The sequence below is a fragment of the Tympanuchus pallidicinctus genome, unplaced genomic scaffold, assembly GCF_026119805.1.
Source record: "Tympanuchus pallidicinctus isolate F22 unplaced genomic scaffold, pur_lepc_1.0 scaffold7, whole genome shotgun sequence".
Classification (NCBI taxonomy): Eukaryota; Metazoa; Chordata; class Aves; order Galliformes; family Phasianidae; genus Tympanuchus; species Tympanuchus pallidicinctus.
Genome location: NW_026294791.1, coordinates 26,663,544 through 26,690,948, shown reverse-complemented (window position 1 = coordinate 26,690,948; position 27,405 = coordinate 26,663,544). Strand labels below are relative to the sequence as shown.

General features: G+C 44.5%; 2 protein-coding genes across 3 annotated transcripts in view; both read right to left on the bottom strand.

Annotated features, from left to right (window-relative positions):
• The window catches only part of LOC128072182 (uncharacterized), a 406,177-nt gene that overhangs the window by 325,030 nt on the left and 53,742 nt on the right, over positions 1-27,405 (bottom strand). The window lies entirely within an intron of this gene.
• Positions 1-27,405, bottom strand: part of CUNH1orf21 (chromosome unknown C1orf21 homolog) — an 88,013-nt gene that overhangs the window by 47,903 nt on the left and 12,705 nt on the right. For both annotated transcript variants that reach the window (XM_052665715.1, XM_052665714.1), the window contains one exon: positions 4,247-4,452. In XM_052665715.1, the coding sequence (XP_052521675.1) occupies positions 4,247-4,340 (94 nt within the window). In that variant the 5' untranslated portion in view covers positions 4,341-4,452. The remainder of the gene's footprint in view (positions 1-4,246; positions 4,453-27,405) is intronic.

Here is a 27,405-nt window from a genome sequence, read left to right as displayed (position 1 = left end):
AGGCTCTGATGAAGAGCACGAACTGCAAACTGCACTGCAGCACTGATCACCTTGGTGTCATCTACATCCAAGTACAACTGACTAGTGAGGAAAAAATATCCAGACACTCAATACCTGCAAATTATGTTCTACAGAAGAAATCAAGAAAGCTTTGGAAATGTTAAGTGGTTTTCTAGACAGAATATCTGTTGGGGGCTTGGAGGGAAGTCTACAGAACAAATACAGGCTCACATCAACTGAGCAGCAACAAAGAGACAGAGGAAAGCTGCTCTCAATGGCTCTAGAAAGTCCTACGTGGCTTCCCTGTCTGCTTCTGCCCCAAAAGGAAGAGAGAAAAGTACTGAAGGATTGGAAATGTGTTCAGAGCAAAGGAAGCCAAAACTAACAATGAGATAATGATGCTCTTCTGGCAACATTTACAGTGCAAAGAGAGAACTGTTATCCAAGGCATAGAGGGCAAAGAGCTGCACAGGAGTTACTTATGTCCTTTCCACCCCTCCTTTCCCATTAAGTCCTGCACGAGTTGGAGTTTACCCAAAAAGAGAAGCTTGGAGACATCACCACTCACACAGTTCTGAAACCACCTCAACATCTTCTTCACTTCAGGCAATGAAGGACCTTTCTTATTTCCACTACACACACAGCAATCCTCCTTAACAGCAAGAATGCATCTGTAACTACAACCAGACAGGTCTCCTCTCCTTCCCCCAGCAGCCACCCTCATTCTAGCTACATCTCTCTTCCATCAGTTACAAGCTGGAATCTAATAACCTCAGGCTATGACTAAACTCTTCCTTCTCTGCCTTCTGAAACTTTCACCATTATTCAAACTTGACAGCAAAGATGGCACAGAGCAGCCATGTGCTCTGCATCACTGCAGCTTGGCACCAACAGTTCTTATTGCCCTAATGGAAAACCACTGCAATAGCAGTGGCAGTGATGAGCATCTTGCTCACTCCTCAGCAGGTCCACTAGCAAACTTGGGAGCTACAGTTACAGTGGTGGAGCAAAGTGGGAAAGCTCCTCCTGAGCACCAGAGGAAAAAGAGTTCACAAAGATCACAGGAACACCTGCCTTGTCAGTGCATTTATTTGTGGGAAAGGACACTAGTATGAAAGGTAAAGGCTTTTCAGCTTTGTAGTTCACGCTGTCAACAGTGCATTACAAAAATCCTTAAGTGGAAAAAAAAAAAAAAAAACAACCCAGCAGCCTAAGACAAAGGTAAGAGCAAAACTGCCTAGAACCAAATAAAGTATTTTCATCTCTCTCCTCATTCAAAATGACCTATTTAGTGCAAAAGCAGGATGGAAATTACAGTCCTTACTACTGATTCCTTCTGCAGATGACGCTCAAAGAAGAAAGATGAGTTTCATTCAGATGCTAGTCAAGCAGTGAGGAGCAAAATACCTCAAGCCATGTCTTTCAGATCAGGGCAGGCAACATCTGCATCAAGGTATTTGCTTTAAATCCTGTCACTGCTGATCCAAATGCTCCAGCTCCAGCTGGAGTTACATTGCCTCCATCTGACACAACCCTCACCACCATGAGTACAAATCTCACACTTGGGACTTCTGCTCAGGTGCTCTAGGACAGATTAGTCCTCAGATGTGAAAACTGCAAGTAACACACACTTTTTTTAGGACCTTATAAACACCACAGCTCTACCAAGCCTACTTGCTTCTTCTACTTTGCTGCCTCCTACCACAAAACTACTCTTCTTACCAAATGCATCTTCTTAATTCCCTCTCTATTACCTTCTTTCTCCATGCAAACCATCCAACTTCTGCTCTCCTTGGTCATTCTGCAGCTAAGCTTCAATCTGCCCAGAGATGCTCTGCTCTGGACCACTGACTGGATGAGACACTTCTGTCCTTTCCCAGCAACAAGAAAGGAAACGTTCAGCAGTTCTTGGCACCTGGCACCGCATGGGGAAATGCATGATGGAAGTGTTGCAGGGCACTCTAACCTTGGTAGACTCTCTGGATCCTTCTGTATCTCTGGGAACTTATTGTGCTAAGATGTGTCAGCCTAGCTGTGATTATCTGCTCAATTCTTACAAACTACACTCTCTCCTTGCAGGGAGTTGATTATGAGAGCCCTCTGACATGGCACTGAGCAACGCCCTCCTTGATGGCTTGAAGAATAATTGCAGATATGTTGCAAGGAAGTAATTCAGGACTAAAACACAAAAATTTAACCAAAAATGAAGTAGGCAGAATACTCTGAGCATTCAGGCCTCCCCCACCAAACACTGTGATTAGCTACTACCATTTTCAGCACAGAAGACGGTGGTTAGAAATAGTGTTGTCTCCTGTGAAAGAGCTCTGGCAATTGGCAAGTCCAGAAGATCGTTAACAAGGATGATAAACACGATCTTAAAGTGTGACTTTCTTGCATCATTCTTTATATTAAACATCCTTTTTAGGACGAACTGTGCAGGGTACCATGCACATGAAGTACATGGTTTCCTGCTTCTAAGCATCACAGCATGCCATACATCCTTTACAGGTCCAAAACGGGCAGCAGGAAAGTCAGGCACCTCCAGCTCACCTTTCTTATGCACCCAGTTCCTGATTTGGAGGCTGTCCCCCAGAAACAAAGCAGGAACACAGCTTCTGTGCCTATTCTGGTTGCCACTCAACAAGTAATTTAAGTCACAGATACCATGGGTGCATAAACTCCTTGCTAAAAAAGGATCAGTCATTGAACTGGATTATTAACTATCACAAATTGCATACCTAAACTAAGAAAATAGGTAAGTGCAGATTGTATTTCTGGTACCGACAGGTTTCTGTAGAACAGGGAAAGATTAAAAATCCTCAAATGGATCCCAGAACAGCTCAAGGATGATGCTGAAACAAGCCCAGCTCTGTAAAGTGGTAATCCTTTAGAATCCCTTCAGTCTTCTTCATCTTCTGCCTCCAGATGTTACTTTAGGTTTCCCGTCGTTACTGTCAAGATCTTAGGCTTGCAGCATGCATTTTAAAAAAATAATAATAAAGCTGAGACACACGAATTACCCAAACTACTCCCTTGCTAAGTATCAGGTAAAATATCAACTCAGATTCCTTTCAGAAACTAACAGAGGATTTTGTTCATGCCAGCATCTACAGCCTGTTTTAAATAAAAACAGCAGACTGAACCCACAATCCCCAAACTGGCATCTCTCAGGCTAGAATCAAGGAGGGAAATGTGGGAAAATAACCTGAAGCTTCAGCTTGAAGTTTCCTGATTAACTTGTGTCTCTTTCAGATGATAACCCCAGCTGTACTCACTCTGAGATCCACTGCTGGTAGCAAGCCAGCCCCCAGAAATGTTGAAAAAGTAAATTATCACTGCTTCCAAAATTACAAAGACATATTTTTTGTTGCTGGATGTGTCATTTCCACTTCTACACAAACAATTGCTAAAAAAACCATCAGAGAAGTTTGGCATACTCAGTAGCAATACATCTATTTTAAAAGCAGTAGCCAGCTACTGTATTCACAGTAAGGACTTTTCAGACAAATATCTGGGAAGGCTGAGAACTCTCATTCTGAACAAACTTCCAGATAGTTCATAATATTTGAAGAACTAAATTGTTATTGAGGCAGTTATCTAAAAAAACCCACTAAGCTTACATTAACCTGAAGAAAACACCCTGCAGCTGACTATGCATGTCACCTCTATAGCACTTTGCCCTTCCCAGCGCAGAAGTGTCTGTGATAAGGCCCCGATTACAGACCTCTCCCTGCCCCTCCTGCCATTCCCAGCACCACTGACTCCTTCCCAAAGGATATTTCTAGTCTCACTGTACCCTCAAACCCTTAATGCTTCAGAATTTCAGGATAAGTGCACTATTGCTTTACAGGACAAGAGTACTAAGGAATTGTCTTTCTTTCTAAATGTTTGGTTTTTTCTTCAATTATTTTTAATAAATGAGTTTTCTGACATCTAATGGCAAAACTATGCACAGATACCACGAAAATGAGTATGAAAAGAAGGGCAGTCTTTGAACTATCCTAGGATGCAAGGAATTAAAGGCAGTGCAGTACTGAACACCAGTCAGAAGGTCAATCTGCCACTAAGGATTTCATCCAACTTCTATCTCAGCTATCCTTGCACTACCCCTTGGAGAGGCCAACTGCATTATCATCGTGATTTATTCTAACAACATCCTTTACATTTTGTGAAAGGTTAAAACTCCCAAAAATACCTTCCAGACCATTTGTGACACTGGAGAAAGCTGCAGTCCCACACCACTTACCACCAAACACATCGCCGTTCTGATAGTTTTTCCCCTTCTGAGTTTCCTCTTCGTTTTGAACAGTAGAAACATGCTTGGCTGATGCACAGCCCATAGCTTCATTCAGACAGCTCCAGCTGGACTGAACCACAAATCATGACTAGGGACACACGCTCATTGTTTTAAAAATAATCCACCTTCTTGCACAGTTGTTGAGAGCCTTTTACCTAAAAGACAGCATAAGAGAGAAAAATATTTAACAAAAAGCAACCTGTAAAGTGCTTTAAGAAAGCAAAATGATGGGGTTTCAAGAGTACAAGAGCACAGACCATCTCCATCATGTTACACTGCTATGTCTGTTCAGTAAACGCCTATCAGTGCAATAAAGGCAGTCGATCCCACCTTGCGACAGGAGTGCAGTGGTTGACCACAAGGTCCCTTCTGGCTCTAAGCTTTAATCTGTGGCTTGAAGCAAGCAAGGCACACAGATACGTTTCCCACTCACCCAGCTATTAACATGGAGTGCTGCTTTTATTTTGGAAAAAAAGATGAGAAACCAGCAATATATGCTTCTCCCATTCCTTTTAACAACCTACCCATCAAGCCAGATTTCTTAAAAAGTGTTTTGGTGATTAAGAGCTGCTAATTGCAAGTGTTCCGAGAAAATAACCCCCTAAATCAATTAAAGATCTTATGCTAATAGTCATGAGAGAAGAGAGCCAGCTGTATAATCTTTTTCTTACATGTTCATTACTCCACAGAATCTGTAAAAACTCCGCTGCCCAAAGTGGCAATGATCCCCATTTGAAGACAGAATAACACTCCCCAAAGAATCCAGATGTCACACAAAACAAAAGGGGAAGGAAAAGCTAGGTTACAGCTGCAGTATCTTATGTCTAAAACATCAAATGTGCAATGACTCAACGGCTCCTCTTGAACAAAGACTCCTCCAAAGTTTGACTGCATCTCCACGGATGGATTTCTTCCTTTACGGTCAGTACAATCCCCCGCATTCCTCCTCCTTTCTCATCTCCTCCTAGCCACACACAGTTCAGCACAAATTTCTCATTTCCCATCCCTCTCTTCTTCCACGCTTCACCCCAACAGCACAGCATCTAACAGCACCGAGCAGGAATATAACATACGGAGCAGACGTCAAATTTTACCACCACACATCCTAATTACTGTGATACACTCATTATGTTCAGTCTCTCCTAGTTGCTCCCACATTCTTGCAATGCAGCAGGAGTGCTGCTGAGCAGCTGCCTCCATGCATGCTCAAATCTGCAGGAAGAGGTCTTAACCTCAGCACCGAGATGGGCACAAGGACCCACAAAGATCTGCAGCACAGCCCTCTGTGCCTGCCCTGAGGGTAGGGAGAAGTACGTGGAGTTGTAGGAAAGGAAGGAGAAACAGCAGACTGGGACAGGTAACCACTGCTTGGTCTGTAAAAGAGATGTGGAATGCTCATTTTCTTACAGGATGCAAATTTGCCCGAAGGAAATGGCTTCTAGTGGATAAGCTGAAACAACCAAGTTTTCTGCCAATGCCCTCATTGCAGATTTCAGATGAAAACAGCAAACTCGGTGAGCAGAGGCTGAAAATAGGAACTCTGCTTTCTGATTTAAAACACCACCAGCTACTTCACTCAAGGGAAAAGCATACGGCCAGCTACAGGGACAGAGCACAGGTTGACCAGCAACCTGTTAGCCCCAAGAAACCCAAAACACCAAGACAGACAACCCATGTTAACACAGTATACGGGGCTGGAGGAATCCATCTGCTATAAACCCAGCATCCCTACCAGAGACCACGAGAGCATGCTCAGCCACCCAAGCCCCATATTCACCTAACTTTTGCCTTCATCTCTCAGCATGGAGCACATATCAGCTTGTTCTGGACCCAGAAGCACCCCATACCAGTCACTAACATTCACAGCAGGGAAGCAGCTGCTTGGCCATGCAACTCTAACACACTTCGTAATGCAGGAGTGGGCTGTTTTGGGGAGGGCATTTTTTGGTGAAACCTCACAGGCAGCCAGCACACAGAGAAATACAGAGCACAAAGAAGGCTGTGCAGACATCCAGACACATCGGGGATTACTCAGCTCCCAGACTTTGCCTCTGCTAAAGGGCAGATAAGGGAAAATAATGAAAAAGCAGAGCAGAAAAGCTTTTGCCTTAATCACTGGTTAGTGCCCAGGAGAGCAACGGTGCCATCAAACAACATCAGGTTGCTGCTGAAGCAAAAGGGAAAGAAGTGATACTGAATACATCAGGGTAAAGCTCTTTGGGGAAGGAAGAAAACCCATCCCCAGCTGCATCGCCTGCAGGATCTCAGCAGTACACACCTTCCTGAAACATAGGAGCAAGGAGCCAACCCAAATGCAACAACTGGAAGCTTTTATTTTTTGCATTAATGAATGGGAATCACAACAGTATCTCGAAAAAAACTACACACAGCTAGTTTTTGGATAGGCAATCCTTCCTGATGCCAACCAACGAGGCTAAGAAGGCCCCAGCATAGCAGCATCCCTTTGGAAATACAGCACTTCCAGTGGCATGGAATAATGCAGCCTCCTCCTTCCCTTCTTCTCAAATATGATTTTCTCTTTTGTCTTCACAAGTGTTTTGGGGACATGTCGGTTTCAGAAGCCAAAAATAAAAAGCACAAGAAAACCTCCAGCTCATGTTCACCACCCACCACCATTAATTATCAGGATTTGAGAAGCAATTTGCAAGCTCCGATCTGCAAAATGCTGGTGAGAAAAACCTCTCAGGCAGATCAAAAGTGTCTACGCTACTTCCAAATAAAATGTGCAGCTTTGCTATTAACATCTTTGGTGCAAGCCAATAGAAGATGGCTGTACTCAGCCTCAGATGCCGTACTTGGTACCCCAAGACTCTTCTGAGTGTATCCAGAAAGGGAGCTCAATTATTAGAGTAGATATTGCCACCGGAAACCTTGAACAATTCCTTTTTTTTTTTTTTCTCTTTTAATTTTTCCATTTTTTCTTTTGAATTACTTGCTGTGCTTCTTCTTTTTCCAGTTCTTTTAACACTTGATGAATCCACTCTTCATCCACTCAGCCCTTATTTCTTGCAGTCACATAAAGGCTGTATCCTCAAGAAAACACACGTTGCCTCCATAGCTGGAAACCAAGCAGCAGATATCAGGCAGAGAATTTCCAGTGTTCTACAATAAATGAATGTTAATTATTCTATTCCACAGCTTTATTTCCTTTCATCTTTAGTGCACTGAGATAACCTTTCACCTTGTACAGATTGCAGATACATCTCTAAGTTTCCTTATGCTCTGACCACGCTGGGCTAAAATTTCACAAAACCAGCTGTGAAAAAACCCAAAGCTACATGGAACAACCACAGTGACTTCACCTACAACGCAGCCTTGTCCAGGCAGAACCCAGGGACCTGACTTACTGCTGGTAATTACTGATTTCCTCTAAGCAATAGGTCCGTTTGGCTTTCATGTCGTTTTGTTCTAATAAAAGAAAGCAGAGCTGTCTTCTGAATTTGCATTCCATGAGGGTCGTTGGGGTGAGCAGAGGGCAGTTCCTGCTGTGACACCCCTCCCAGCAACCATCGCCCACCTGTGCCACGAAAGATGCCTTTATTATTTTGCATTTTTGAGCCAAAAACTGAGAACTTCTGCCTTTGAAGTGCACCGGTGGCCTAAGGGAGGAGAAAAAAAAAGCAACAACATAGAAGCTCTCTTCCTCTTCTTCACATTATTCAAAGCAGCACTGCTGATGGGTAACAAAGTAGTGGTGAGAATGAAGCTAAAGGAGCAGGGAAAGCTTAGAGCAGGATGAGGGTTGGGGATGCTCAGAGCAAAGTCCTGCAGTGGCAGGAGGGGAAAGGTCAACAGTGATGTGCTGTTCCATGGAGCACGCAGGCAGAATGTGCTCCTCTCCCTCTGCTGATATTAATAGCCATGAAATTAAACATTTTCTCCCTCCTATGAAGTGTTTGTCCCAAGATACAGAATTCCCATATTTATTCCTGCAGTTCATTATTCCACTGGAAGCTGCTGTTCTGGCAGCAGTGTGGATGCAGCACTCATCGTGCTGAAAGGGGGAAAGGATGAGAGCGTGCTGCAAAATCAGTAACACATGAGGAGATGCAGACAGAGAGCACACGTTTTTGTAGTGTTCTACTTGAGCTGCACTAAAAATACCATCCACAAGCTACCCAGACCCAGTTACCCAGCCGGACGGAGGTGGAATTGCCATCTGAAATTACACTTTGCACGTATCCTCTCTCGTGAGGCTGCGCTCAGCAGAAAGAACAGCTTCACCATCCACATTTCAAAGGGCACACAAATGCTGCGGTTTGACAGCTAGAGAGACTGGAGAGAGAAACCAAGCAGCTCCAGCTCATCTACCTGATTCCTCCTAGCAGGGAGGGCCCGGTTTGAATTAATACTAATAGTTAGCATCAGCAGGTTATTGCAGGACAGGCTTTGTCCAACTGAGGCTTATCTCACCACTTTTATCTGCAGAGTTAGCCTTTTTGTTTATTTGTTTGTTTGCAGTCAGCACTTCTCATCCAATGCCCGATCCCAAAGCAACAAGTGATTTCCAAACAGAACAGCTCCTGAAGCAACGTGATACTTCCCTGTTCAGTCTCCTAAGGACAAACAGTACTATGAGTCCCAGGGATGAGATTTCATGCACAGCAAAATACAAATGAGAAAGCAATGGGGGAATTGCATCACAGCCCTCTCCTAATTAATTCACATGGTGTGGAGTTAAAGTCATGGCAGCATGAGAAGCCGGCCATCAGCAGCAAGGGATGCACATCACAGCACTTCCACACTGTGTTCATTACATTTTGTTTCTTTTAAAAACCTCAAGCGCCTTAAGAACAGCAACAGGAAGATTATCACAGCTATTACAGAATGTAGCTCAAAACATTTTTTTTCCCCCCTCTATCTAAGAGATATACACCAAATACACCAAATACCAAAGACAGACAAGACTTTACAAAACTATAGGCTGGCAAAAGTGCAGGTTTTTCTTTTCCTCCAACACACAGGATGAACACCCAGGAGAAGAGGGTGCTTCTGAGGAGACAGCAGGGCTTCCATACAATGTGTTTCACCTGCACAGCTGTTTTCTCCTTCACATCAGCACACTGCTGCAGCTTCTCTTTACTACTGCAGGTGGTGTCACTTTCTCAGAATATCCACAGAATCGGACATTTATCCTTTTCAATTAAAATTAGCCTTTTCAATTAAAAGCCTTTTCAATTAAAAGTGAGATTACATGAAAATAAGTTGCAAATACCTTCAGCATTTCCCACTTCTCTGTGAGCAACTGCTATAGGTATCACGAGGGCATTACAGAATGGCAATGGATATATTTCCACCAAATAATAAATGTTCATATAGAGTGGCTTGCTATCAAACTCATTTCAGACCTTATTTCAGTGATGGCTGTTACCGCAGTATCTCAGCCCATCACACAGTCCTTTTCTTTCAGGTTACAGTCAGAGCTAGATGATTGAACACCCAACAGAAAACAGCTCAAGGGCCCCGACTCAAGGCAACAAGACCCCTTCTATTGACTTCTGATGGCCTGAGGTCACTTTCTAAGACACACATTTCATAGAAGGAAATTGCTTTGTGATTTATTTCCAAAGAGGTTTCAGAAAGGCACCGCTGGTGATCATATTCAAGCTAAGCCTTCCGGAGTGATGGGAGATACAGGCAGGACTACACAAAGCCCAGGTTCAGTTCTTCTCAATACATGAGCTTCCTGATATCTAAGCACATCCACCAGTTGCTCTAATGGATAAGGCAGCCAAGCACTGCTGAAATATGAAAAACACCATTTGCTAAGCTCAGCCCTCCAATTTAATGCTATTTCTCTCTTCCCAGCTTAAAACTAAGACTTGGCTTACTGAGCAAGATAAAGCACAAAGCTCTGAAGTATGGGAGCAGTGATTGGTACTGCATGGCCAGCACTGGACGGCAAACATCTGTTAATGTTGCAGCACCCTTAAGCATGGCATCAGAGGAATCTTGTGATTAACCAATAATGGCAATTTTGATACATATATACATTTGTTTTAGAGAAAATAATTTTAAAAAAAAAAAGTTCCCATGAATTGGTGTGTAAATTTCAAGCATCAGGATTTCTAATGCAATTATCTGTAACTGCATCCATTGATCTGTTCATATCAAAACAGCCTTAAAGGAAAATATCACCTCAAATCAGCTGATTACCGGGAGTTTCCCTGGGAAATCCTTGCAAATGTACAAAATCAAATGGAGGAACCCACTGGTTCAGCTGCAATAACGAGTCTAGGGTCACAAATACGGCAGCAATTAATCCATCTCCCCCTCAGTGTGCAGTGCGTGCCTCATTGCACCCCCCAGCACACGCTGCAGGGGTGCTGCGCCTCGCCAGGACTCCCCTAGAGACACCTCCTCTTCACCCAGTGGCAGGTGATGAAGCACAGCACATACCTGTGTTCCAGCCCATGACATAAGTGAGCAGCAGACCAGCCAAAACAACTGAATCTTTTCAGTTTGCATTAACACTGCTATAACTCAAATGATCACAACAGCACACTTGCAGCTGGAACAGCACTGCAGGAACAGAGTTCTGCAGGTCCTTCCTCGTAGTGATAGTGCTCCTGGATTACCAGCAGCATACTCAGCAGAGGGATCTCAAACAGAGGAATTACCCTCTATTGTCTTTAAATGGCTTGCACCTTATTCACACTGCTAGCAACTGCCCTGTGCTTGGCTCTGATCTTTCCCCAAAAGGGAGCATGTTAAATTTCTCCATGCAGGCAGCTAGCTCCTACACAGCATCTCCATGATCTGAGGGCTGGAGCAGCTCTCCTATGAGGAAAGGTTGAGGGAACTGGGCTTGTTTAGCTTGGAGAAGGCTCTGAGGAGACCTCATTGTGGCCTTCCAGTACTTGAAGCGAGTGTATAAACAGGAGGGGGAATGGCTGTTCACAAGGGTGGGCAGTGACAGGACAAGGGGGAATGGTTTTAAACTGAGACAGGGGAGGTTTAGGTTAGATATTAGGAGGAAGTTTTTCACACAGAGGGTGGTGAGGCACTGGAACAGGCTGCCCAAAGAGGTCATGGATGCCCCATCCCTGCAGGCATTCAAGGCCAGGCTGGATGTGGCTCTGGGCAGCCTGGTCTGCTGGTGGGTGACCCTGCACATAGCAGGGGATTGGGACTGGATGAGCATTGGGTCCCTTTCAACCCAGGCCATTCTATGATCTCAGACACTCTCAGCACTCCTGTGTTCAACTCCAATGATAGCAATGCCTCATTGTGGCTGAATTCAGAGCACTCCGCAGTTGACTCGATCTGAAGTTATTAAAAGCCAAGTGCTCCAGTTGCTGCTCTGAAATGCACACAGGCAGGATTTACCACCAGTTTATCCAGAGCTGCTTTGAAAGCACTTCTGCAAATAGTGCTGGAACCTCGCAGGCCCATGGATCTTCAGGGAAGTCGCATTTGCAATGCATTAGGGGCACCAGTCACTGCACAGCAAGCACAAAGCACCAACTCCATGATTATTACTATTATTCTTTTCAATTTTTTTGAATGAATTAATCAGAATTACTCAATACTGAAAATACTCCTGACTCCCTCCCTATGGCAGAGAGAGCACAATGCAGCTAAGGAGCAGAGGCAGCAGCCTGGCTGAAGGACCATGCAGTTTCCAAAGTCAGGCAGCTGAACTGCTGGCATGATTCCCAAGCTGTGAAAGGTGTATAACAGAGCATGAACAAATTAGAGGAAATAATCCTGAAAGCAAACGGCAAATGAAGTGCTCTCCCACGCCCCCACACACTCACCCAGACACACAGCTGAGCTCTAGTAGTCATTTTTCTGCCAAACGTGTATGGGAATAGGAGGGAAAAGGCAGCTGAAGCCAAAGCAAGGAGAAAAAGTCATACAGAGCAAGGAAAGAAATGCATTCTGCTGAACGGCAGGAACAGAGGAGAAACGTGTAATAAATAACTGAACAGGTTCCCAATACCGTGTATACAGTCAATAGGGATGGAAGTGCAGTAGGAAGTGGGGCTTTTTGTAAGAACTGTGCTGCCAGCACAACACACACTGCCACAGGACTGTGCCATCAGTAGTGAGCCATGTCCAAATAGTGCCAGGCAGGCACCTGGAGCACTGCTGATGCTCTTACCCTCCAGGTGGGAGGGTAACATCTGCAGACACACAGACCTCACCCCCTGCCTCACACCGACACTACAGGGACAGCCTCACTTCAGGAACTGCTGCCAGGCTCTCTGTCACCTGCTAGCAGGCCCGGCTCCCTGCAGAGCATTCTCTGTTTTGTTGTTATTTCCCTCCTTACACCCCAGCCAGGATTCCTTGCAGGAACTCACTACACCTTCCCCATCCCACTTGCCAGGTTCTCCTGGTGCAGGAGGAGCAGCCATGGGCTCCATGGCCCCGCGAGCAGCTGTGCCAACCCTGCAACACAGCCAGCCAACAGCTGTACAGCACTAAGCCCCTGACTCCCCCACTCAGCTCTGCACATGAAAATAATAGCAGCTGCTTTGCTGGGAATAAATCCTGCAATATCTTTACAGCCTGTCCCTCTCCCTACTGGCTTCAAGGGTGAGACGGATTTATTTTTAAAATTAGAAAAAGAAACAACTTTTCTGAGTTCTCAGGGCAGGCTGGCTATCTTAGGTATGCTTTCATTATGCTAGGGAAACAATACTGAGTCTAACTTCAAAATGCATTGGAGTTGTATATTCTTTTTTTTTTTTTTTTTTTTTTTTTTAAGAAAAGAGGGAGTGAGATGGGGAGAAACTGAACTACTGCTAATTGTAGCACTTCTCCAAAAGCCAACATTCAGCCTGCAGGACTGCAGCCCACTGTGCTCCTTCCTGGACACAGCTGAGCAGGGAGCTTGGAACAGGAAGCCAACTGGCTGCTATCAGTAGGACAGCCATGTAACCCAGCCCTGCCTCCTAGAACAGCCTTTAATTTCTGGCAGCTCCTACCCTCAAAGCAAGGTAATCATAAATGCTGGCATCATTTGCGGTACCTGTAAATTATACAACGCCAGACAACTGATGATCACAGTCTCATGAAAACCCATTTCAGAAGAGATAAGCACCAAAACACCATAAAGCTTTCAGTCAGCGTTACTACAGCTTTCCATCACCACGTGATGTGCACATTCTGCGCAACTGAACTCACTGTGGGTGAGTGCTTCCAGTTGTTATTTTAAACAGACTATGAACAGTGCCTACATCTCACTGCAACTGTCAGTAGCACAGAGACAGTAGAAAAGCATCAATCCCAGAGGCGAGTCACAGGATTCTCCTCTCTTCACTTTGTTCATCTTCAGTCCTGTTTTCTAATCAGGAAATTACACTGAGAGCCACTGTTTTGTCACAGTGAATCATGCAGTGCATGTCAGTGCTCATAAATAAACTCTACTTCATCTAAATGAAATTCAGACCTTTGAAACTCAAAAGACTAAATCTAGAACAGAAAAGAGCAAGGACAGATATGGTACTTGATCCACTGAGGCTTAATGAAGAATGACCTGGAGAGACGTACCTGTCCTGTACAAAGGCCTTCCCCTCATCCCAGCTGAAGAACTTTATTTACAATAGGGGTTGAAACTAGATGATCATTGTGGTCCTTTTCAACCCAGGCCATTCTATGAAACTATATATTGTTTCAGTATAGAACAGGATAGCATGAGCCCTGCACAAGCTTCTTGGCAATACTGACCTCAGTCATCAGACATCTCTCATCAAGGAGGATCAGCAAACACCATGGCAATGGCAGGTTTTTTTTTTGGAAACAAAGTACCTGAATGGCCCAGGGAAGCTCCCATTATAGGTCTGTGCAGATTTCTGAGCTCTATGGATGCCACTGTAGCTAGAGGTGGAACACTCTGCTTGAAACCCGCTGTACCAACTCAGCAGGGAACCAAGGGATGGGAGAAGCAAATCCAGCAAGGAGTTAGAGGCTATCAGCTTCATGGCACCAATGCAACTATGGTCCCCACAGCACCAAGCAGGCATTGTGAGAGCATGGAAGTGACAGGCTGCTTCCCAGGATGGGAGAGACCTGAGACCAGAGGGGAAGAAGAGAAATGCTGTGGCACTAAGGAGAGAAGTGCAGAAGTTGCCTAGCAACTCTGATATTCTGACTACTACTGAGTTGGGTGAAACTGGAAGTATAGGAGCAATGAAATTCAACATATACATATACATATATCAATCTGTAAATATTGCCAAGATGCCCTAATAGGAATGGCAGCTCCTTGGGTGTTTGCCAGGCAACACGTGCTAGGATGGAAGCCGTATTCCTTCCAACTCTTCTCATCTCTTTTGGGCAATAAAAAAATCTTGCACAGATCTCTGAACTAGAAGGCCAGGTGGTAACATTATGCTGAAATGGGCACAAGGAACAATGCTGGACTCTCACATACCACAAAGCTGGGCTTACCAATGACTTAATGTATTCGTTTGGGGCAACTCACTTGCATGCACAGATCCCCAGGAGAGATTCAGTAAGACAAAGAGTTCTGAGCATAAACAAGCTCTTTCTTGCAGGTTAAAAACAGTAATTCATTTTTGCTATTATTTGACTGGGAAGATCAATCTGCACATGGCCAATAGACTTCCATCTCTAATCTAACACAGCTGATAAGAGTGTAATGGAGCATTAACATGCATTTAGGGCTGCTTAAGTGCCCTATTAGAGAAAAAGGATCTGATTTTATGTATGCCTAAGTACAGGTTCCCAGAAGGACATTGAAAAGAAAATAAAAGAAACACTTGTTTAAGAGCACAGTAGACTTTTTCCAGAAGGAATGGCGCAGGTAATCTGATTTTTATGTTCAGCTCATGATAAAATCCAGCACTTGTGTGCTCCTCCATAGCACATGGCTCTCCTCGGGGGCAGGAGAAGCAGCCGAGCCCCGGGAACGTCAGTCCCTGTGAGCAGCCATGTACCCTCACAGCATACAAATGAAACGGGATGGCACATCTGGGAACCCAGGCACGGGGCTCTGAAACACACCAGCAGCTTGCAGGCAGGAAATTCTCTTTCAAAAAGAACAAATCCTATTTATTTTAGTGATCCAACTGAATACATACAAACCAAAACATCGCCCCAATAACCACCTGCCATGCAGCTACTGGGTGTGGTACAGGCAGTGAGATGCAGAATCTGTCCGTGCCACTTTCTCACTCTTCAGTTTGCAAGAATATCGAGTGTTTGAGTTATTCAGAATTTACCAGGCAGAAATACTCTGTTTTCCATCTGAGCCAAGAGAAGGGAGGAGTGGAAAACACTCAGGCATGATCTTGAAAATTACAAATCAATCAGCCTTACCAACTGTTTGAAATCAGAATTAATGAGTGTTTGAAAACAACCGGAGAAACATGTTTAATTGAAAAAAACTTCACATGGCTTCAGACACGGAAGGCAATGCGTTTGCTTTCTTTGTCTGGCTGGGCAAAGCAAATACCACTGCTATTTGAATGTTCAGAAGCCAGCATCCTGGAGGGACTTTACTACAGGAATCTGAGAGCCAACTGGAAGCACCCTAAAAAGTCACCTAGCCTGGTGTAATGGTAAAAAGAGGGCAAGTTTATCCTCCATAGGTTTTCTGTAATGTCAGAAGAAGGGAATGATTCTTTCAGGGATGCTGAGGATCCTGATTTAGGAGAGCTGAGTGATCCTGGAGCACATCTTCCCTCATTTACCCTCACTGCTAGCATGTGGCTGGGGGAAACCACACTTCAGTACTGAGAAACATTACTCAAAACCCTCACCAGCATTCTTTATTAAACAGAGACAAGCTAAACCATGCCTTCAGAAAAGAGAGCCAGGAAAGAGCCATGCACAGTGGGTGGCACCAAGTGATGCAAATTAATCAAATCTGGAGAAAAGTGCCAAATCCCAAAGGGGCAGAGAAAAGCCAGACAATTAAGCTACCCGATAGTAGAATTTATTTATCTTGACATGTGCAAGGTAACCAGATTAGGAGGAATAACATACAACTGCTGCCTGGGTTCCACTGCAGACAGCTCAGTGACAACTACGGGCAGTTGGGATTAAGCAAGCAAAACTCCAAAAATGGGATAGAACGTAATAATTTAAGGAGTGCCAACACCATAAAGTCTTGTTTTCTACCTTCACCTTATCAATTACCATAGCAAGTTATAGCAAGATAATGAAAGAAAAAAAAAAAAAAAGAGCAACAAATCAAAGCAGCAGAAAGATGAATTTGTATTGATTTGTATTGCAAGAAGAGAGTAAGAAGGGATATAACAGGCTTATTTCTTAGTGAGCAGGACTGTATCTTGTGACCATCCTCACTAACTCTGCTCACACACATCAACAGTCCTCCAGCCGGAGCCCTCACTCACCTTCTGCACTACATCTCAGAAGATCTTTCCTTGTTTCTCTGCAAGGCACAGCAAGTCCCAGTCGGTGTGTAACACTTGGAAGAGTTGTCACCATGCAGCACAACATGCAGGAGCGTTCTCTCCTATTATTCCTGTTACATAACTCTGATTAAAAACCAAGAGCACCTCGCTGCTGTGCAGTGTGTACCCATGGGCTGCAGCTCCTGTCCCTAACTTCTGTGCACCAGAGCAACCCAGCTATCTCACGTCCCAAGATCAATCTTTCACGTTTAGCTTGAGAGACTCCACTTGCAAGTTTGGATTTTTCCCTTGAAAGATGGCAGAATTTGTACTCCTCAACTGCATTACAGCCAGCATATGCCACCAGACAGCCTCTTGTTAACATCCCTTCATTAAGGCTCCAGCTCGATGCTAAGGTTCCCATTCCATACGCTGCCCTGTCAATCCAGCAGTCCCTGCAAGCAGGCATGACATTTTGGAAGAGGAAGCTCAGACAAAGCAGCACACCAAGTCAGACAGAAAAACGATCAGACTGCTATGCTTCTGCTCCTGGGTTCTCAGACTCATGAGAACAAAATGTTCTCCCCGCACAGATCACCTTCTGTTGGTCCATTTCCCTTGGCTCACAGAAAGAGTTAACCAAATTTCCCATTTTTAAGCAACAGTTTGCATTGGCTTTTTAACCTGAAAAAGCTCTGGAAAAAAACTCTAGACCAGCATGGCTTCTGCTGGATGGCCAGGAGTGCACAAAGCATCTCTGGTCCTCCAACATCAGAGCTCATTTTCAGAGGGTAAGACAAGTCTTAAATCACAGAATCACAGAATCACCTGGGTTGGAAGGGACCTCAAGTATCATGTGGTTCCAACCCCCCTGCCTAGCAGGGCCACCAAACATACACATTCAGATCAGGTTGCCCAGGACCCCGTCCAACCTGGCCTTGAACACGGCCAAGGACGGGGCATCCACAACCTCCCTGGGCAGAAACAGGAGCCACTGGAAGAGGAATATGGCTATGAGGATATGGAAGATGCTGCTGGTTATTTTTAAGTCTTAAAACCCTTTTTCTCTTAGTCACCCTAGCGCTGTTTTTTCTAAAACAAAATAATAAAAAGAAAACACAAACTGCCCAATCCAAAGTGACTCGGGATGAATTTTCAGTCAATCTGGAACACTTCAGTTCTGATAGGAACAACCCAAGCGTTTGGATTTACGTAATTCCTTCCCAATGCCAAGCAGCAGCCAGCAGCCTCTGCCAAGTTCTGATGTTTGGGGCTAGGAGGAAGCCAGCAAATCGCAGCAGGAATCCAGACGCACGATGAGGAGCAAGGAAGGAGCTGCACCCTGTTAGGGTTGTGCTTGCTACGCTGTTTTCAAACATCAGATTAAACAAGTGAAGCACTGTTAGTATATTTAACAGGGTGGGTGAGGATCAGATTCAAGGGACAAGACACATCTTGCAACAGAGTAAGTATTTCTGGTGGCAGCTAATAATAATTGGGCTTTTAATTACAACACAGTTGTCCGTGAGCATCAGTTTCCTCTCGGCTACAAAGAATGCTATCTTTAGCCTGGAAGTTTCTCATTAAAAGCAAAGCATTTGTTACCCACTGACAATATGCTCACTACGCAGAGCAAAACTTTTCATACTGTACGTTATCAAAGACTAAAGGAGGAGACTAACACACATTGAGAAACCCACTGCACAGAACTACTCTACAGAATTTTTCAGTTACTATTAATATCTCTACCTAATTGTAGGATTCTGCTGTTAGACTTCACGTTGTAATGGATGGAAAATGCCCATGCCATTCATAAATGCTATCTATCCTACTCCCTGCAGAAAATAAACCACCAAGCAATTGCCTTCAGCAAAACAGCAGGAGAGCCGTTCCACTTGAAGCTATAGAGAAGATATCACAGGTTTTTGCCTGTTTATTTTTACCACCACTTTAAAAGTCTTGCATTTACCCGCTGAGCAGAATCTTGTTCTCTTGCCTTAGATAACACAAGCACAAGTGATGTCTGGTGGGAGGCATCCGTACAACTTCTCTCTGCACCTCAATCCACATCTCAGAGCACCTGGATTTCCCACTCTGGCATTCCTTTGCCAAGCACCGTCAGCGTCCAGCAGCAGCAGTTCTGAACAACGCTCATTAATGAGGCAGCATCATCAAGGGCCTCCTTGGCTCCTATCTGCCGGCAGGAAGCTGCAGCTGCTCACACCAGCAGCCTGTAGGATGCAGATCATTCCCAACATTGGGTCTTCACAACCACAAATGTCACACTCACCTGTTTCCTTTCACCAGGTGACTGAGAGATGCTACATGCACACTGCAGTATCAACACTCCAAACAGCAGTCCAAGCTATGCCAACAGCTGAAACAACTCAGTTCTCGTACACACAGATGGTGTCTGTATCTTCTTTTATCATTATTTTATTTGTATCTTGTTCTGCTAAAAACCACTGACCATAGAATCATAGAATGGCCTGGGTTGGAAAGGACCACAATGCTCATCGAGTTTCAACCCCCTGCTATGTGCAGGGTCACCAACCACCAGACCAGGCTGCCCAGAGCTACATCCAGCCTGGCCTTGAATGCCTTCAGGGATGGGGCACCCAAATGATCTCACACCTGACCACACATTGCTCCTTGTTTCATGCTATTTTTCTCCTTGCACAGGAAGATGCCCTTGCTGGGTGGCAGAGCAAAGTCAGACCAAGAGCAAACCAACGTTCCCCTCTGGGAAGCAACATTCCCCTCTGTAACATCACCTCTGTGAAAACCTGGTTCCAATACACAGCCTTAACAGCCCCAACAGTTTGCCTTGCAAAAATGGAAATCTGCACTAATCCCTTGGATCAAAAAGAGGCTTAAAGCTTTAGGGATTTGGCTCTCCTAGGAGTGATTTTCTTACAGAACTGCGTGCGTTAGACCTCCTTGCTGATCACTTTTTTTTTTTTTTTTCAATGGCATTTAAAAACTTAGTTCACTTGGTTTATCCTTTCAACTGGCACTGTGCTGCATTTTCTGATGCATTCATACAAATCAACTAATTAGTACCTGAACAGAAAGTGCAGCAAGGAAAACCTTGCCATTTTTGCCATGGTGCATGAGCAGGTACCATTAGTAAAGAAACGCTGGCTCTCCTGAGCAGCAGCTTCTAACAGAAACACTTTGGGGAAAGCACTGTGTCCCACTCAGCCCACAGAATCCCAAGCATCTTGAGGTAGGGAGCATCAATGACAGCTTTCAGACTAAATAAGAGGTGCTTTAACACAGCATCCTAACAAATGATACCCACCAGGAACTCTGGGAGTAGTTTGTTCATCATGCTTTATAAATAACCAGACAGGAGCCCAAAAGTATGACATAATGTATGAAATTCAAAGCAAAACAGAATCACCTTCTGTTTTTCACACGTCCGAGAGAAACAACAAACAAAAACCCTATGTTCCAGATGACATAAACTTCCTGTACTTGTATTGGCCTGATTGTGGATTACCTCAGTTTTCTGCCTCATACCAAGCTTTCCTCCATGACCAAATGCTTAGCCAAAAACTCCTAATGCTTGTACATGCTTTCCAGCATCCTCTCCCAACATTACATCACAGAATCCTCAGAGTTGGAAGGGACCTTTAAAGGTCATCCAGTCCAGCCGCCCTGCACCGAACAGAGATGATCATCCTCTAAGGAAACATCCTATAGGGCTGCCTTTTGATGGACATGTTTTAATTTGCACAAGTCAACCAACTTGCTCACCGAAGCGGCACTCCCTCGGGAAAACATTCAAATGAGCTCTTCTATTAAATTAAAAAACTACATCTGCCTGCAGTTGTTTAACAAGCACTCGAGTTTCTTTTACAACAGAGCATCGCTCCATATTTGCAGGGAGCGCGTTCCCATGCACTCAAATTATGCTGTTGCTAAAGAAATATCAGACCTCTGAAATGAAGGTTAACTGTATCTGACATGCAAGAACAGCGTACAAAGGTACTTAGGAGACTGCTCACATCATTTATGACAATATTGAATTCAGATGTTTTCTAGCAGCATGGAATTCAATGAAAAATAATCACAGGTTACAAAAGCATGTTTTAAAAGGATGGTGGTAGAACTCAGCAAGGTAAAAATCCAAGGGAGGGAAGAAAAGATGTAAATATTAAGAACAACTATTTTAATCCGTGAGTTTAGCTAAGTCTCATGAACCTAGAGTGACTCCAGATGAAGAAGCACTGGGAAAGGGGCATGACAGGAACAAGGATGCATCTGCCAGCCTACACCAGGATACCCCTGCATCAGCTTAGCAGGAATCAACTACTTCAGCCCCTCTTGCCACATCCCTCCTATAAACAAGAGGTGGTGAGCACAGACCAGCTGTGCCATGGAGCTGCACCAGGCATGGCACGCTGCGTGCCCAGGAGCCACGGGCTGGGAAAAGCACCTCTGAGACTAGTAGAGAATAGCAGCATGGGACAAGAAGAAGCAGCAATGCATCCACCAACAGGGAAATGGGGCAGGAAGAGAAGTGCACTGCAATGTTAAGAGAGCAGTGTGAGTAAAGAGAAAAAAAATGTTGTTTCCAATCACAGGGAAAAAAAAGTCAATAAAGCCACTTACGACTTTGGTACCACTACGCTTTGGTAGACTTCCAGACCCAAGAAGCAAATAATTCCATGCGCACATGCTCTGTGCTTTATTTACAAGGGAAGGCTCCTCCTTACACACACACACACACACACACACACACACACCACCCCCCTTTCTGCCAGCTTTTACATGCAGCCAGCCTGAAACCCAGCACTTCGTGTAACCCAAACTCACAGTGAATGCAAGACTTCCTTACACACTGCATGCTGCCATGCGAAAAGCTCTTCCAGCCAGGCCAGTGATACCTGACATGAAGGAAACACTGTCACAGCCTCAATGGGGACCTGCAGGTTAACACACCGCATGACCAAAAAGACAGACACTCACATGGTCATTAAGAATGTGAGTCCCAAACCAGCTGCAGACTTCAGGCCTCTAATACTGCAAAGGCTGCATTCACAAATGTCTGCAGAAATAGGATCTCTGGTGCTTGCTCCGTCCTTGCACTTGAAAGGAGTAGTTTCAGATGACAGCAGAAGAAAAGTGACTGCCAATGGGAAGCAAGAATTTGTTGCAGAACAATTCAAACGTGAAATCATCAATTAAATATGCAAAGTGCTCACAGAAGCAGCAACCGAGAGGCAAAAAATATATGCTGCTTCTTTTGTGAACAAAGGTGAACATAGAATAAATATCTCTACTTTTCAAACCGGGATTTGTACTCACCTCTTTTTTAAACACATTCTGCAAGGAACTTCTCTTCAAGATTAAGACGAGAAGTAAATATTTCAGTGCTTGGAAAAGGGGGAAACTGTTGTTCAAGATTTCCTGAAGTATTCAGCTTCAGCTCCTGTTAAATACATGGGATGTATCAGCCCATAAGTAAATGGTGCTGCCTGTTACCAAACCGGCAGCAGGGAGCTCTGAACAGCTCAAAGCAATCCCAGGCATCACTCACAGGGTTTCAAATGAGACAGGTGAAAGAACAAGCCGGATGGTTCAAAGCAGTGTGGGCAGGATACAGAGAGCTGCAGCAATTTTGTTATTACTTAAACATCTGGAGTACGTGGGAGTTGCATGGAAAAAAATCAAGCTGAGCTGGACACTGCAGGCAGAGCAAGAACAGCCTCTTCCAAAAGCCCTATGGTTTAAGCACAGCATAGAATATAAACAAGCACAAGAACAAATAGAAGACGGGTTAAAATTGTATTAAAGTTAATTTTACTTTGGCTGAACCCACCAGAAAAATATAATAATCATAATAAAAGATTAACAATAAGCATTACTCTTGTGCTGCCCTTACAAAGCACTGCTCATAATAGATGCCAGGGCTGTTTTTCAGAAGATGGAGAGTATCACGGGTCCTATTTTACGTATGGACACACTAACAGCCCGTAATTGCATCAGGCCTGGGAGTGCAGCAGGTTCCAGGCTAACAGATTAGGCTTCAGCCCTCGACACAGCAAATCACAGAATCACAGAATGGCCCGGGTTGGAAGGGACCCCCAAGATGATGAATCTCTAACCCCCTGCCATATGCAGGGCCACCAACCTCTACATTTCATACCAGCCCAGGCTGCCCCATCCAACTTGGCCTTGAACACCTCCAGGGATGGACAGGGCATCCACAGCCTCTCTGAGCAGCTGTTCCAGCACCTCACCACTGTCACAGTAAAGAACTTCCCCCTGACATCCAACCTGAATCTTCCCTCCCTTGTCCTGCTGCTATCTACCCTTTCAGAGAGTTGGCTCCCCCCTGTTTATAGGCTCCCTTTAGGTACTGAAAGGCTGCAATGAGGTCACTCTGCAGCCTTCTTTTCCCTGCTTGAAAGATGGCTGTGCAAATGCTGATCCACTTGGCTGGGGGCTGCACAGCAAGCCGGTAGCACTCAGTTTATATTCTAAATGAAAAGCAGATGAGGGAGGACAGAATCCCCATGTAACCTATTCACCCTTCTTCATACTCAAAGCAACATCCCAAACTGAAGCTGTGCTGGGACAGCTGGTTCTTCTTCCTGAAATCATGAGCACAGTCTCCCATTGTGTTGCTTCAAAACATTTTTTGCCTGAACTATTAGAATTCACGGTTAACTGCTCCTGCATCAGCCCTTCCTTCTGCTCTGTAATCACTTCACACAAAGCAAATCTGAAACGATCTATTACAAGCTGTTTACTTTCAGGAATATTTTGCAGAGATCAGTATTGCATTACAACTCCTTGCGTGCTTTTGCAATGGAGAGCAAACCCGAGAGGCTCGCATGCCACGTGAACTGCTGATGAAAGATTTAGGGCTCTACATCTTTTCACTGAAGGGACACAAAGCATCCACGGAGCTCAATGAATACAGGACGAAGAACTTTGGAGGAATGACCAGAATGACCAAAAGCAGCACTGTGTGTTTATTTTATTAAGTTTCCTTAAGCAGATCTGACGCGGCCATCATTCAATGTGTGATGCCATTTTCCAGCTCCAGTCTCCTCCCTTCCTTCAGGCTCCCAGTAAAATCAAGCTTTGAATTAAGCTTCCAGTAAGATAATTATAGTTGGCAGGTATTTTTCAACTCTGATTTGGAAGCCAAAGAAGCAAAGAAAAGAAAAACAAAAATCAAATCAAGCATTACTCAACTTTTCTCAGAAACAGCTTGTTCTGCAGACAAAGTCTGCTCACCGGTGGCTGTTTCACTCCATCTCTACTTGCCTCCCACAGTCGACTTCCCAAAAACATCAGGCAGGATCTCACTACATTTTCATAAATCCCTTGTAGATAACATAGGGAAAAAAGAACTCAAGTCCCACAAAGCAAAGCAAACACCAAGCATCTGCAAGAAAAAGACCTGCCAACAGACAGTGAACATTTTCTTTGAAGTAAAAAAGGACCACAGAAGGAAAAAAAAAAAAAAAGGGTAGCAGTGACCTGATTGTTTTCCATTGCACAGCTTTCATTGGGCTCTGGAGCTCCCATCCTGCCCACAGCTCCCAAGCAGAAGTGCCCTGTCCCCTCGGGCTGGGAAGGAAAGCACTGATTTTGCCCCCAACCTCAATATTCTCCATGGCCAATAACAAGAACGTGGCACAAACTGCTACCTCTGCTGTTTGCAAAAAGTAAGATACACTTGTTTATACCCAAGCAAATGTAAACCTTCCACGAAGCAACCCTAACGTTCTCCTGCACTTTCACTGGCAGCTATTTTATTACAGAAAGCTCCCAGTTAATCAGTTGGCTGTCATGATATCATGCTGATCTTCATGTAAATCATCTATGATGATTCTACGAAATGTAACTTTCTCTTGCTAAAAGCAGAGCTTCTTTTTTGCAAACCCAGAGCAGACACTATTCCTAATAAATAATTCCATAGCTTCCCATACATTTAATTATTTCCTGATGGCTCACTGCTTTTTGTTAGAAAATTATTCTTACTTAAGACATATTATATTCTTTGAAACACGTCAAACAGCAGTCAAATACAACACTTCACCCCCATTTGTTCCGTGCTGCTTCTAAAATAAACCCTGCCTGTATCCACACCCTGCAGACTTTCAGGAAATCTGCAAGGGACCAAACTGACATGGAAAGGCTGAATGGGTATAAATGGAGAGGTTTTGGTTCAGCCTTCTGCTGAAACACCTTCCCTTCTTCTGAACCCACAGCTCTTTTGCCATACAATGCACTACTGGTTGTCAGCAGCGGCTTTCACATGCAGAAATACAGCATGCAGGAGTTTCCAAGAAGCCAGCCATCCCAGCCATTGCTTTCTTTGGCATGCAGATCACGTGCTGACAAATCCTCCAGATAATGCTGTCTGCGTATACTGCCTAAGCATTCACTAACACACCAGCATCCATTCATACCTATGGCACCATACAACCCTACGACATTAAAAAATGGCAGAAAAGAGTCACAAACATTTAAAGAGAGAACCTCCTTTCCCTAAGAAAGTGTTTGTGGCCTGTCATCCCCAGTTCATTTCGTACAATAAACACCACTGCCATTTCCTTCTGGTGTCCCTAGCTCAGCACTTCCACTCCCCACACTTTATCGACCCCATTTCCTGCTTTTGTGCTGGCTGCTGCCTTCAGAGGACAAGGAGGAGAGGCAGGAGAGAAATCCAGACTTTCTGAGCAGCCGTGTCAGGAAGCAGGAGCACACTGCACTGCTGATCTTTAATTTTCAGGCCAGACAGCCAAAGTTGCAATGCACAGAAAGGAAAAAGCAATGTCCATAACAACCACAGTTTCAAAAACAACAGTCTTGTCCATAGGCAGAATTGCTAGCGGCTGAACAACAGCAGAAAAAGAAAACCATACTTACTATTTCTTCTTGTGTTCTAACCCTATAAATAGAGGATGTGGAACAAAAGCCAACACGATTCGTGCGTAAACATCTTTTGCCAGCATAACTCTTGAAATTCCCTGCAGGCTTAGGATGCTCCACTGCTTTAAGTAATAATCAAAGAGGACGGTGGATTTTGTAGGTTGCTCTGAGACCTTTGCCAGATTTCTATTCCCACATATACATGCAAAGAGGGGAACGGATGGATCATTCTGGAGATGAGTCACAAGTGAAACAACCAAATAAACTCTCATCAAATGCTGTGGGGTTTGTGTTTCACATTCTTCAGCTCCTTTTTTGGAGCATTTGGCAAGGCTCTGGCAAGCGGTGAGTTTATTTGTCAGTGAAATAAACCTAGAAGTGTTTAAATATTCATTTCGGCCTCCACTTATCTGTTCATTCTGCCTCCAGTTTGCTCCATCCCAACGCAGGCAGCAGGAGAAAGGAAAACAGATAGCCACCAAGAGTTGGGCAATTGCTGACACTGAAAACACAACCTAACACCAGCCCACGCGAGCTGCTCAGGCAGATCTGCTGCTGCAGCTCCTTCAGGCTTCTGAAGATCACCCAAAGTGCTGCATAGCCATCCACAACCCCTGAATGTTTAGATTGGCTTTCATTTCTGAAGCACTCTGCATCAACATCTTTTCACTAAAGGCCAATTAACACATTTTAAAAGAGAGGAAGAGTGAAAATTAAGGGCAAGCAAGTATTTGGCGCACAAGGCAAGAAAAGGAGCCAGGAGAAACAAAACTGTACTGCTGCCATGGTTTATCTGCACTTTACCAACCTGTTCCTCCAAAAAAAAAATCTTTACTTGCTCACGTGCACTTCCGAAAGCAGAAACCACAGTCGCTGTCATCCGATCCAACCTGCATACAAATCACCAGTTATCTCAGAAGATGCAAAAGGCATCAAACCTGGAATCACAAGCATCATCTCCACCTGCCTGCACGACCAATTTCCAGACATCAGGGAACACTGGCTATCTATATGGGCAACTGCCTTTCTGTGCCTTCGCCCTCCCTGCCAGCTATTTAAAAGCTACAATAACCACCATCAGAATTGCAAACACACCGTTAGATAGCACACACACTTGTGCAGGGACACATGCCTTTCTTTAGCATACTTTTCACAAGTGCACATATTTCTGCTGTCGCTGCTCTCACATCTGCACAGAATATACAATTTCTTTTGCGTCAGCGGATACCATGACTAAGTGGCCTGAGAGCTGAGCAGGTCTCACAGCAATCGATGCTTTGTGCAAGTCATCTTACCCACAGGATTTTGCTCAGTCTCGTGGTACCGGCTGAGCAGCAGAGCTGGGTGGGAGCTGCAGATGGGAGCCTGCAGCCACCAGCCTGCATCTAAGCAGTGCACGACAGATGGCCCACCACCATTGACTCTGATAGCCAGGCAAATACCATTTTGTGTCACTTCCAAATGACATGTGATAGTTTCCGAGATGAAAAAATGTGCGTGCAGACACATCCATATGCAAAACCAGTGCTATCAACTGGCTTAGAACACAGTTTGTGTAAGAAAATACCTACCAGAAAGGTTCTCCTTAGATGTCTGCACTTATTTTCTGTTCTGAATTTTTCATTGTATCTGCATTCAATTATCAAAAAGACATTCCTCCTTAGCTTATAAAGCATTTGCCTGTAAAAGAACAGCTGGGGTGAACTTGGACACTGAGGGGTGATACGCACTCACAGCCTGCAGAGCTCCCCCTCACCTTTAGGGAGAAAGACATTCCAGCTGGCTGGATGCTACTGACCCTTGACGCTCTTAAAGCACTGCTGGCTGATCACTGCTGCCATGGCATGCTGGGAG